The 11,197-nt window shown below is 39.0% G+C and overlaps 1 protein-coding gene across 1 annotated transcript; it reads right to left on the reverse strand.

Moving 5' to 3' along the window:
• Positions 1–287: 287 nt before the first annotated feature.
• LOC137057904 (NACHT, LRR and PYD domains-containing protein 3-like) lies at positions 288–8,360 on the reverse strand. The gene is made up of 7 exons (XM_067431008.1): positions 8,155–8,360; positions 5,801–5,831; positions 3,920–5,702; positions 3,486–3,833; positions 1,886–2,032; positions 1,712–1,758; positions 288–1,020 (listed from the first exon to the last, which is right to left on the reverse strand). The coding sequence occupies exons 1-7, from the start codon at positions 8,332–8,334 to the stop codon at positions 482–484; spliced, it is 3,075 nt and encodes a 1,024-aa protein (XP_067287109.1). The 5' UTR covers positions 8,335–8,360; the 3' UTR covers positions 288–481.
• Positions 8,361–11,197: the final 2,837 nt, after the last annotated feature.

The following is an 11,197-nucleotide window of genomic DNA, read 5'->3' on the forward strand; positions in this document are numbered from 1 at the left end:
CTCTACTCTATATGCGTCAACCTGGTGCGAGTCGATCATTCTTTACAGATGAAGGTTCGGTTTGGAGAGAAGACGAGACGGAGTTCTTTATTAAACTCATAAAAGACAAAATAAGATACTAATACACACACACACACACACACACACACACACACACACACACACACACACACACACACACACACACACACACACACACACACCTCATATCCGTGCCGCTTAAGTAACCTAAGGGGCTTTCCTTGCCCTTAATACTGGGATAACACACGTCTCCTTCCAATAAAAATAATGGCTAGTGTGGTGGATGGGATATACAAACCTACCAAGTGCCATCGTTTTGGAATGACCTATCGCGAGAGGAAAGTAATATGTTTTAGTCGCATAACTGCAGCTATGGAAACGCTGTCATTTCGCAACAGTTTTTTATCGACATTTAAGAAATATCGCAAAAGTTTTTCACAAATCTGTAATGGAAACGCAGCTAGTGATTCTCGTCTAATAGGACGGCTGAGCAGTCTGGCTCCTGAATCCTGAACGCAGCGAAAAGCTCCTGGTCCTGAGGAAAAACTGCATCAAAAATGTACAAGAGTTTAACCTGTGGGCTCAAACTATAGAAGCAAAGAGAACCAGCCTCCCGGTCCAGGAATACGCCGAGTTTCCTAAAGGACTCGGTTTGAACTGATACAGTTTTCTTGTTGTGATAAGCCACACATTCATTATCTGAGCAACGTAAACTCCACGACATCTCATTGTGTCCCAGACAGATTCGATCACCCCCTCCCTTCCTCTGCATGTTCCCACAGGTCACGCCCACCTGCATTTCTGGCCCAATCACATCCACCGCAAAGAAGCAGCGTTCTGACAGCGGAGGGCGGCACAGGACCTGGTTGCACATGTTAAATCTCCCATCATTATCAGGAAGCTGTTGTTTTTCCCTCTGATGAGTGGCCACAGTGTTGTTCTCGCTCAGATGGAGGTGTTCGTTAGCTGTCTGAGGGTCAAAGGTGAGCGTGACTGCATCTAAAAAAAGATTCACCAGATTAGCATCAACACTTATGAAGCACTTTTGGTCAGCTTACGCATGTGGGATATAATATACTTTGAGAAGTCACTTTTTAACCCGGCATTGACATAATCTTCCATCATTTATGAGACTTTCCTGCAACTGACGGAAATTTTTGGCTTTCCTCATTTTCACAGCAGGGGGCGTGAATTTTTTTTTTTGTGCTGAAAATGTTGCTAGAACCCACATTCAAGTGTTGATAAATAAAGGAATGCATGACACTAGAATAAAATACTTTATTTAAAGGCAAATGATTGTTTTTTTCTTTTGATATACTGCATTTTCAGATATTCATACAACAAAATATGTGAGCCACAAAAGTTTTGTGAAAATGATCCAAAATGCTAGCAATGGCTGATAACTTTTTTCAAAAACGCTGGCAGGAAAAGAGTCAAAATCATTTTTAGATGGAAAACAGCATTTTGATCATTCTTTTATAATTATACTGGTAGGTCTTTATGAGTTCATGACAATTTAGAGAAACACATATTCAATTAAATGTCTGCATGTCTATAAATATTTTAAAAATGAAATAGAAAATGTGTTAAAAATGGCAAAAGCAGTTAAAGCATCTACAAATACGCATACACTATTAGCCTACAATCTTGTCTGTGATTTGAGAACATCCATGAGCATGTTTAAACTCACATTTGTAGAGTCCTGGTTGCTGACCGCAGACTCCCCCAGTGGATATTCTAGTCAGGGAGTGTTAAAAGTATAATCACACCATTATTTAAGCACATTTTAAGCATGAATATTGTACTCTGATACTGAATGACAGTTCTCTATAAAAGCTTGTAATTTGGGGTCATGCTACAGTACCTCAGTGATGGCATCTCATCCTTTAGAACTTCCTGTCCGATGTTTCCAAGATGATTATACCGCAGATCCAGCTCTCTCAGACATGAAGGATTGGCTTTCAAAGACGACACCAAATCATGAACTCCTTCAATTTGACAGCCTAAAAGTCTATAAAGCAAAATTTTTCATTGAGATAATTTTTTCATTCAAGTCTTTTCCATTTTAAACCATTCAAGTGAAAGATGATGCAAAAGAGAACATGCTTATCCTAATGGAGGTTTGAGCAAACAAATAGCCTACCTATCTTAGCGAATATCCTCGTAAACACTGTTGGTTATGTTAGGGCTGGACAATGTGAGTTAAATCAAACCTTGAACCAGGACCCTGAACCTTAAACCAGGACATGAACCCTTTTGCAGAGCTACGGCAGATGTCATGGCACTGGCCACAGTGCTAGTGTTAACAGCTCACTTTCAGCAGTAATTGTGTCATATCAACTTTATTTATATTGCGCTTTTACAATGCCGATTGTTTCAAAGCAGCTTCACAGTGTTAAACAGGAAAATATTCCAACAAAATTCGGCTGTAGAGTTGTTCTGGAGAAGTTATCAGCTTATTTTAATTTATCATAAAGCGAAAGTGTTGGCAGATCAGTATTATAGTTTATACAATTAATTATGACCTAATAAATAAATTTTATTTGGATATTTAGATGGAAAAACTTACATCAAAATGTTAGTGTCCCCAACTATGCAAGGGACCAACGACCAAAGGAACCAAAACTCCATCAGGTCATGATGGAGAAAAATAAACCAGACTCAGTTCTCCTCTGGCCTATTAACACACAGTGGAAGATTATTATTTTGCCAACCTTACATGTCAGAAATCATATTGGATCAGAATATTAAACATTTCTGGGTATCACGCAAGGGACAAATTTATTGAGGATGATTTGTGTCTATGGGTTGTAACATTTCTTACAGATTACTACTCGTTCTAAATCAGATACAGATAAATTAGCAAAGTACAAGTACATTTATTTGAATTAATTAATCGGATGCAAGTGAAAGTGATCTTGCTTTGGGTCTTGCATACCGTGTTTGTTGACTGTGTTTAAGTTCACCTCTGTGTTGCTTTCATCCCGCTGACTGGACATGTGGCTACACATTTTTATGGGGAAAGTAAAAACCAGAATAACCGACATGGTAAACTTATATTGTTATAGGTTCTGAATTTTAGTTTTGATTATTCGTCCAGCTTTAAGGGAAAGCTAACAGTCGAGAAAGAAAGAAAATTCTTGTGTCAATATATTAGATCCATGCACGAGGTTTTAAAGTGACCGCAAACCTGCAATATGTTCAGTTGATCTGCTCATTATTAATTTTTTGTTATATTATTTCTGACTGTTTATGTAGTTTATGTGGTTCATGTAGTAGATTATGCTTTGGTATTAATTTTAAGAATGGTGAAATTCCATTGGTATCCAAAATTATGATGACATAACCTTATTTACAAAGTTTACATAGGTTAAAAATATTGAAAACAATAACTAATTTTATTTATATGGTGGGGCCAATTATAATGTGAACCACTAAACAAATCCCTGGTTAGTTTGACTTACTTCAGAACTTCAAGATGACATTCTGCGCTCTGCAGTCCAGATGAGAGAAGCTTCACTCCTGAATCTCCCAGAGGATTGTCGCTGAGGTCCAGCTCTCTTAGATTCGTGTTTTCTCCTAAAAGCACATCCCTGATCAGCTCCATGTCCTGACTCTGGAGGTCATTGTGGCTGAGGTTTAGGATCTGAATCTGGCAATTGGGATCACAGAGCGCAGTGGAAATCTGGACCAGCGCGGAGCGTCCCAGAGCATTGTGGCTCAGATCAAGATGAGTTAGGACAGAGTTTGGTGACTTCAGGTAACCCGTCAGGTTCTCACAGTGCTGCTCTGTAAACCCGCTTCCTTTGAGCCTGTCAGCATTCAAACTTACATTCAGCTTTGACCAAGAACATTATACAATACATTATACAGACATTTACAGCATCTTAATACTTACAGAACCCGTTTGAAGCACATGATGGCTGGGGAGAATCTCTGAAACCCTTCAAAAGTGATGTTGTATTTCCTGAGGTCAAACTCATCGTGCTTCATATCTGACATCCTAAACTGGAAAGCCAGAAGTGTGCACTGGAACAGTGTGAGAGGTTCTTTGGACCGTGAGCGTTCGAGATCTCGCATCTCCTGCAAAATTGAAGTGTCCTTGAGTTCAATGAGGCAACGGACAAGACTAATGCATCTCTCAGGGGACACATCGTTACTCTTCAAAGACTTAATGTATGTTGTCACCTTTTTGTGACAGTCTGAACTACTGGCACAAAATGGAGGCAGGAGTCCCTCAAGTAAACATCTGCTGGAATCGCAAGAAACCCCAAAGAGAAAACAGATGAAAAGATCCAAGTGTCCAATTTCACTTGTCAGGGCCACATCAACCTCATCTTGGAGAATATCACACAAGTTAGACTTCTCCCTCTTTTTAGCTGTCATTAAATTCAGGGACTCTTGATCTCCTGATAGAAATGTGTGAAATGCAAACAAGGCTGCAAAGAATTCCTGGACACTGAGATGGACGAATGTGAAAAGTTTTGTCCTGTAAATTCCAAATTTGTTCTCTGTGACACAGGTAATGACACCAGGATATTGATGTGCTTCATCAACAGTGATATTACACTTCATCAAGTCTTCTTCACTGAAGATGACATTCTGTTCCTTCAGCTGCCAGTATGCCAGCGCTGCCAGTTTCAGAATCAGGTCATTGTACTTCTTGAGAACGTCTCGTTGTGACAGTTCTTTCCCTTGATATTTCTTGTGACTCAACCCGGTCTGAATGAGCAAATAGTGGATGTACATTTCCGTCAGATTTGAGGGCATGTTCCTGTCTTTATTATGTCCTGCAATTATATATTTAAGAACAACCACTGAAATCCAACAAAACAGAGGTATGTGGCACAATATCCACAGGCTCTTTTGAGACTTTAGGTGACAGATGATGTCTTTGGTCATCTCTGGATCCTCAAGTTGCCTCTTAAAGTACTCCTCCTTTTGCTCGTCTCTGAATCCTCTGATCTGTGTGGTGTATCCATTTGAGAAAATCTCATTCGGAAGCTGTCCTGCAGCGATGGGCCGGCTGGTGATCCACAGGTGAGCGGATGGAAGCAGTTTTCCTCGTAGAAGGTTTACTAGAAGGACATCCTCTGTGGCTTCTTCAGTTACATCTGACAAAAGGCATCTTTGAAAGTCCAATGGCTTTTTATATTCATCCAGACCATCTAAGATGAACAGAACTTTCCTATCACAGATCCATTCAGAGATCTGTTTCGCCTCGTTAAACTCAGGGTAAAAGACACAAAGCAAGTCAAAAAGACTCTTCTCTCCTTTGAGTAAGTTCAGCTCTCGGAACGGAAGCAGAAACACAAGCTCTAGATCTTGATTGGCTTCTCCGCTCGCCCAGTCAAGGATAAACTTCTGCACAGTGATCGTTTTCCCAATTCCAGCAATTCCTTTGGTTAAAATGTTCTTCATGTTTCTATTTTCATCTGTGGGCGGATGAAGGATTTCATTGTAGTTTATGACTCCCTGCGCTGATGTGTTTAAATCATGCGATGGCTTGTTCTGCCAGAATTCATGTTCTCTATTGATGGGGTCAGAGTCGTCATTGATGATAAACAGTTCAGTGTAGATCTTGTTTAGAGAGACCGACCGTGGTGCACTTCCCTCCAAAATCCTCTCAGCGTCACGTTGCATTCTTGCTTTTATCTTCTTCTTCACATTCTGAAGAATTTCTAAAAATCCGGACAAATTTAGAATGTCATTATTAACAGGAGCATCACACTGAAATTTGCTACAGCAAGAGATGTGACATGTCTGTTCTCTTTCTTACCATCTTTGTCTTTGGAGGTCGAGTTAGACACCTGTGGTGGAAAAAACAACAACAAATATACACATAAATATACTGGACAAAATTATAAACGCAACACTTTTGTTTTTGCCCCTATTTTTCATGAGCTGAACTCAACGATCTAAGACTTTTTCTGTGTACACAAAATACCCATTTCTCTCAAATATTGTTAACAAATCTTCCTGTCTGAGGGTCCGAAAGCCATTCAGTATCTGGTGTGACTACCATTTGCCTCACACAGGGCAACACATCTCCTTTGCACAGAGTTGATCAGGTTGTTGATTGTGGCCTGTGGAATATTCGTCCACTCCTCTTCAATGGCTGTGTGAAGTTGATATTGGCAGAAAATGGAACATGCTGTCATATACATCGATCGAGAGCATCCCAAACATGCTCAATGGGTGACATGTCCAGTGAGTAGGCTGGCCATGCAAGAATTTGGATGTTTTCAGCTTCCACGGATTGAGTACAGATCCCATGGGGCCATGCATAATCATGCTGGAACATGAGGTGATGGTCGTGGATGAATGGCACAACAATGGACCTCAGTATCTTGTGATGTATCTATTAATAAAATGCACCTGTGTTCGTTGTCCATAACATCAAAACGTTAGCATATGCCCACTCAGGTACATAACGACAACAAACTGCAGTCCAGTCGAGACCCCAATGAGGATGACAAGCAGCAGATGAGCTTCCCTGAAATGGTTTCTGACAGTTTGGCGAGACATTCTTTGGTTATGCAAACCGATTGTTGCAGCAGCTGTCCGGGTGGCTGGTCTCAGACAGTCTTGGAGATAGAGATGCTGGATGTGGGCTGGTGTGGTTACACATGGTCTGCGGTTGTGAGGCCGTTTGGATGTACTGCCAAATTCTCTGAAACAACTTTGGAGATGGTTTATGGTAGATAAATTCACATTCAATTCTCAGGGCAACAGCTCTGGTGGACATTCCTGCTGTCAGCATGCCAATTACACGCACCCAACAAAAACTTGCATTGTGCTGTCTTAAAACTGCACATTTATTGTGGCCAACCTAAGGCACTCCTGTGCAATAATCATGCTGTTTAATCAGAATCTTGATATGCCACACCTGTGTGCACAATGCACAAACAGCATGCTGGGCAGGGCCAATAGCCTTGGACCTCAAGCACCGAGGCCAAAATTAAGTGGCGTCTCCACTGCTGCTTCAGGAGAACCCCAGCGCTGAAAACCCGCACCTTAACATGACACCATCGAATGACATCACACAAACCCCACCACAGGTGAATAAATCAAGCTCTAGTTTTTCAGGGGCTGGCCCCTTAGTTCCAATCAAAGGAACTCTTAATGCTTCACTAAGACATTTTGGACAATTTCAGTTGGATCAGTTTGTGGACGGCCCCTTCCTGTCCCAGCATGACTGCGCTCCAGTGCACAAAGCGTCGGTCCATAAAGACATGGATCAGGAGTTTGGTGTGGAGGAACTTCACTAGCCTACACAGAGTCAGATTACAGATTTTGATAGTTCTATGTATTAAGAATGGGATGTCATTAAAGTTCATGTGAATGTAAAGGCAGGCATCCCAAAACTTTTGGCAATATAGACAAGGCCCTGGATATGACAGTGGAAACTAACTGGCCTGCACTAGCGCGCTCGCTTTTGGCTCCTCAGTGGAAACACGGCTAGGGATGCTGGAGTTCATCCCAGTGTCTTGTGGCAAAGTTTGGGAAAACACTCTGGATAGATTAAAAATAGCCAGAATATCACAGAATGAACACACACAAACCTAAGGTCAATGTAGTGTCTCCAATTCATCCATGCTGCATGTTTTTAGATTGACTGGAGCACCCGGAGGAAAAACCATGCTAACCACATTAATTCAAGACTGATTTGTTTTGCTCTATCCTCTGCACTTCCATGTGTGTTGTGCGTAAGGTCAGGGGTTACTCTTTCACCGTAAATCAATGCATAAGGCGGTTTGATGGAAGCTAGTTATTTTAGTTGATAAAGTTTTAAATATGGATATTTTTCCAACATAAGCGCTTGGCTTTGCTTCAGAAGGCCTTTATTAACCCCCTAGAGCTGCGTGGAGTACTTTTATCCCGGATGGATGCACTTGTTCGGGCTTCAAAATCTCATTTACCATTCACTGCCATTATAAAGCTTGGATTAGCCAGGACATTTTTTTATTATAAAAATTGCGTTCGGCTGAAAAAAGAAAGTCGTATACACCTAGGATGACTAGAGGGAGAGTAAATTATGGGATAATTTAAATGTTTAGTTGAACTATCCCTTTAAGTGATCAACTCAGCAAAATGTACAATAATACAATGTGTTAATGATCAGACACTCACGTTTAGGTTTATGTTAACATCACCACCTATTTTAGCGCTTGCAAAGGTGGGAGACATTATTGATACGCCATTCTTCTGGTCAATATGCTGATTTAATTTCTGAATCGATGGCTGTCCCAGTGATGTAGAATCATTATTAATATTATGTTGTGGAAGGTTGTTCTGCGGTTGAAATGTCATGTTTCCAGAATGTGTTTGAATGCTGTCACCATCTGTTTTAAAAATAAATAATTAAATACATATATAACTGTAAATATTACAGTAAAGTTTATTGAAGATTAGGAAACATACTGTCTAATGAAGTTAATGAGAAATATTTTCCTACTTTCAATGCGTCTCTTTTTATATGACTCCCCCCGTCCATGACTCTCCTTTTTGTCTTCCAAATGTCTGGAAATATCACTGTTAGGAAAAGATAAACAGTTTAGATTAATGTTCACTTCAGTCCAGTTTATGTTTATTTCTAAAGCACTTTTCATAATACATGTAACGCATACATATACGAAGCAGCTTAACAGAACATTTAAGTTTAAATGATGCAATATAATTTTGCCAGAATAACAGGGAATCTTGCATTAAATTACAACATTTATAAATTGTCCCACCAGAGATTCATAATGAGCTTAAAATATTTAATACATATTTAATTCTAACACTTTGTCTTGCATCATTGCCTTGGCAAAGCATCTGTCAACTGAACTAAATGCTGTGATTTATTGCGATTATATTAATTGTATAGTCTGTTTGCGTTGTGTTTTGAATGCTGTTTAGTGTTCACACAAGCGTCTCATGATCTTATATTCACTGTAACGCAAACTAAATCTCTGCCTGTGCTGTGAGTTTAACATGAATTTGAGAATGTGTGCACCACTTATGCTTTATTTTCACTTCTGCAAAACTTCCAACATTTTTGAAGATAAATACAACACTTTACTAGATTTGTAACGAGATACATTTGTAAGTCCGTTTGCACAGAAACTGCAGTTTTCAAGCTCAATAGTTCAACATTTTCAAGTGAGTAAATTACCACAGACAAGCTTTGTAATTTTACTAATGTAGTATAAACTAAGTAATATACTTATTATAAAATGATTTTTTCATTTTCACACTATCACAACTGAAAGGAGGTACACTAAAGCACTCACGGGCGGGGAGTTTTTTGTGGTTGTTGGTAATATTTCAAATAATAGGGAGAATCGGAGCGAAAGTAACGCGGGACGAAAGTAACAAAGCTATTTTCTCAGAGCCCTGACTACAATACTTCAATATACACAGGGTGTTCCTCAGGGATCAATTTTAGGACCTCTGCTATTTTCACTGTATGTGAATAGTTTGCCCAATGTATGCAAAAATGTTGACACGATTATGTATGCTGATGATACGGTAATTTTTACACATGCCAAAAGTGCTGAGGATGCAGCCCATCAGCTTTCATTAGCTTTAAATGATTTGCAAAAATGGCTGAATGATTCATGCTTGTGTCTTAATGTTAAAAAGACTGTATCAATGTTTTTTAGTAAACCTAAAACAACTGTGGCCACAGTAAAAGTTTGCTTGGGTGGACAAGAATTAACTAATGTTGAGGAATTTAGGTATCTGGGAGTTCTGATAAACTCAAAATTATCTTTTAAAAAACATATCAAAAAAGTTGTGAATACTGTAAATGTTAATTTACGGAATTTTAAACAAATTCGTACCTCATTAACGGATACAGCAGCGATTACGTTCTTGCACTCTATGATACCGGCTCATATTGAGTACTGTGTCACGAGTGGGTCTTATACGAGTTATGCTGCGATTGGGCCAATTGAGGTATGCTACAAAAGAGCAGTGAAAATATTAGATAAGAAACCTTCATCACACCATCATTGTAATATTTTAGATAAATATACGTTTTTAAATTTTGCAAATTTCAAATTATTTAAATCAGCCTGTCTAATTTATAAAGTTATACATGGTCTAGCGCCTCCACCATTGAGTGATTTTATTAAACAAAAGTCTATCAGGGCTGTCGGGTCTCGAGTGACTAGAGCCAATATGAGGGGTGACTGTCTTGGCGTTTAGGCGGACATCTTTTTCACAGAACGCTCTATCGTATCAGGGGGTGAGCTTTGGGAATACTATCCCTCAGTCAGTGAGGGAAAGCACAAGTTTGCCTGTTTTTAGGAATCGTTTAAAGGTATGGTTGAGGGACACACAAATATGCGAGCATGTTTAGTAATCGTTAGTATATATACCAGATGTAAAATAGAGTTAGTGTTTTATAAAAATAAATGGGATAGAACTATCAGTGTGATATGGGTTATGTAATAGGAGTTAGTGTAGCATGGATATAGTGTATTATGGGCTTGTCTGTTGTAATCACTGTTATTGTCCTTTCTTCTCTGCATATAGCCTGTGCATAGTGTGTCTGTATGTAGTTATGTGAATTTATGTGTAACATCTACCTGCTTGGCAGATGGAAATTAGCCTTTGGCTATAATCTGGCATATTTACATTTGTGAAAAATGTTCATTAATATGTATTGTCCCTTTTGTCTTTTATTTCTACAAATAATAATAATAATAATAATAATAATAATAATAATAATTAAACTTAAAATGTAAAATGTAAAATGTAATTTAATAAAAAAAAATTGCAAAGATAAATTAGCTACAAAATATGTTTGCAGTTACATTAACAAGGTCATAGTCAGGTATGTTTAATAAAAACAAGAGTAACACAGAACAATCGCTTATATTGTTGTGTTGCTTTCGTCCCACCTGATGGGGTCAAAAGTAATAATCTGCATCGTATGTTCAAAGTGATGTTATAGTGTAGTCGTTCTGCATTTGTACAAAATACCCCCTGCTATTGATAGACCACACTTGTGAGTTATTGACCAGAGCAAATGTATATCTCTGTCTAAAATATTTTCTTATAAAAGTGCGTTTTTCTGAAAAATGGTACTTTCGCCCCTGCTCCCCTATGCAGAAATTAATACCATTAATAAAACCAGGAGATCACTCATGGCGCCGCTAGCATTGGCCTCATTGGCCTCCTC

This window comes from Pseudorasbora parva, chromosome 22 (assembly GCF_024679245.1).
Source record: "Pseudorasbora parva isolate DD20220531a chromosome 22, ASM2467924v1, whole genome shotgun sequence".
Classification (NCBI taxonomy): domain Eukaryota; kingdom Metazoa; phylum Chordata; class Actinopteri; order Cypriniformes; family Gobionidae; genus Pseudorasbora; species Pseudorasbora parva.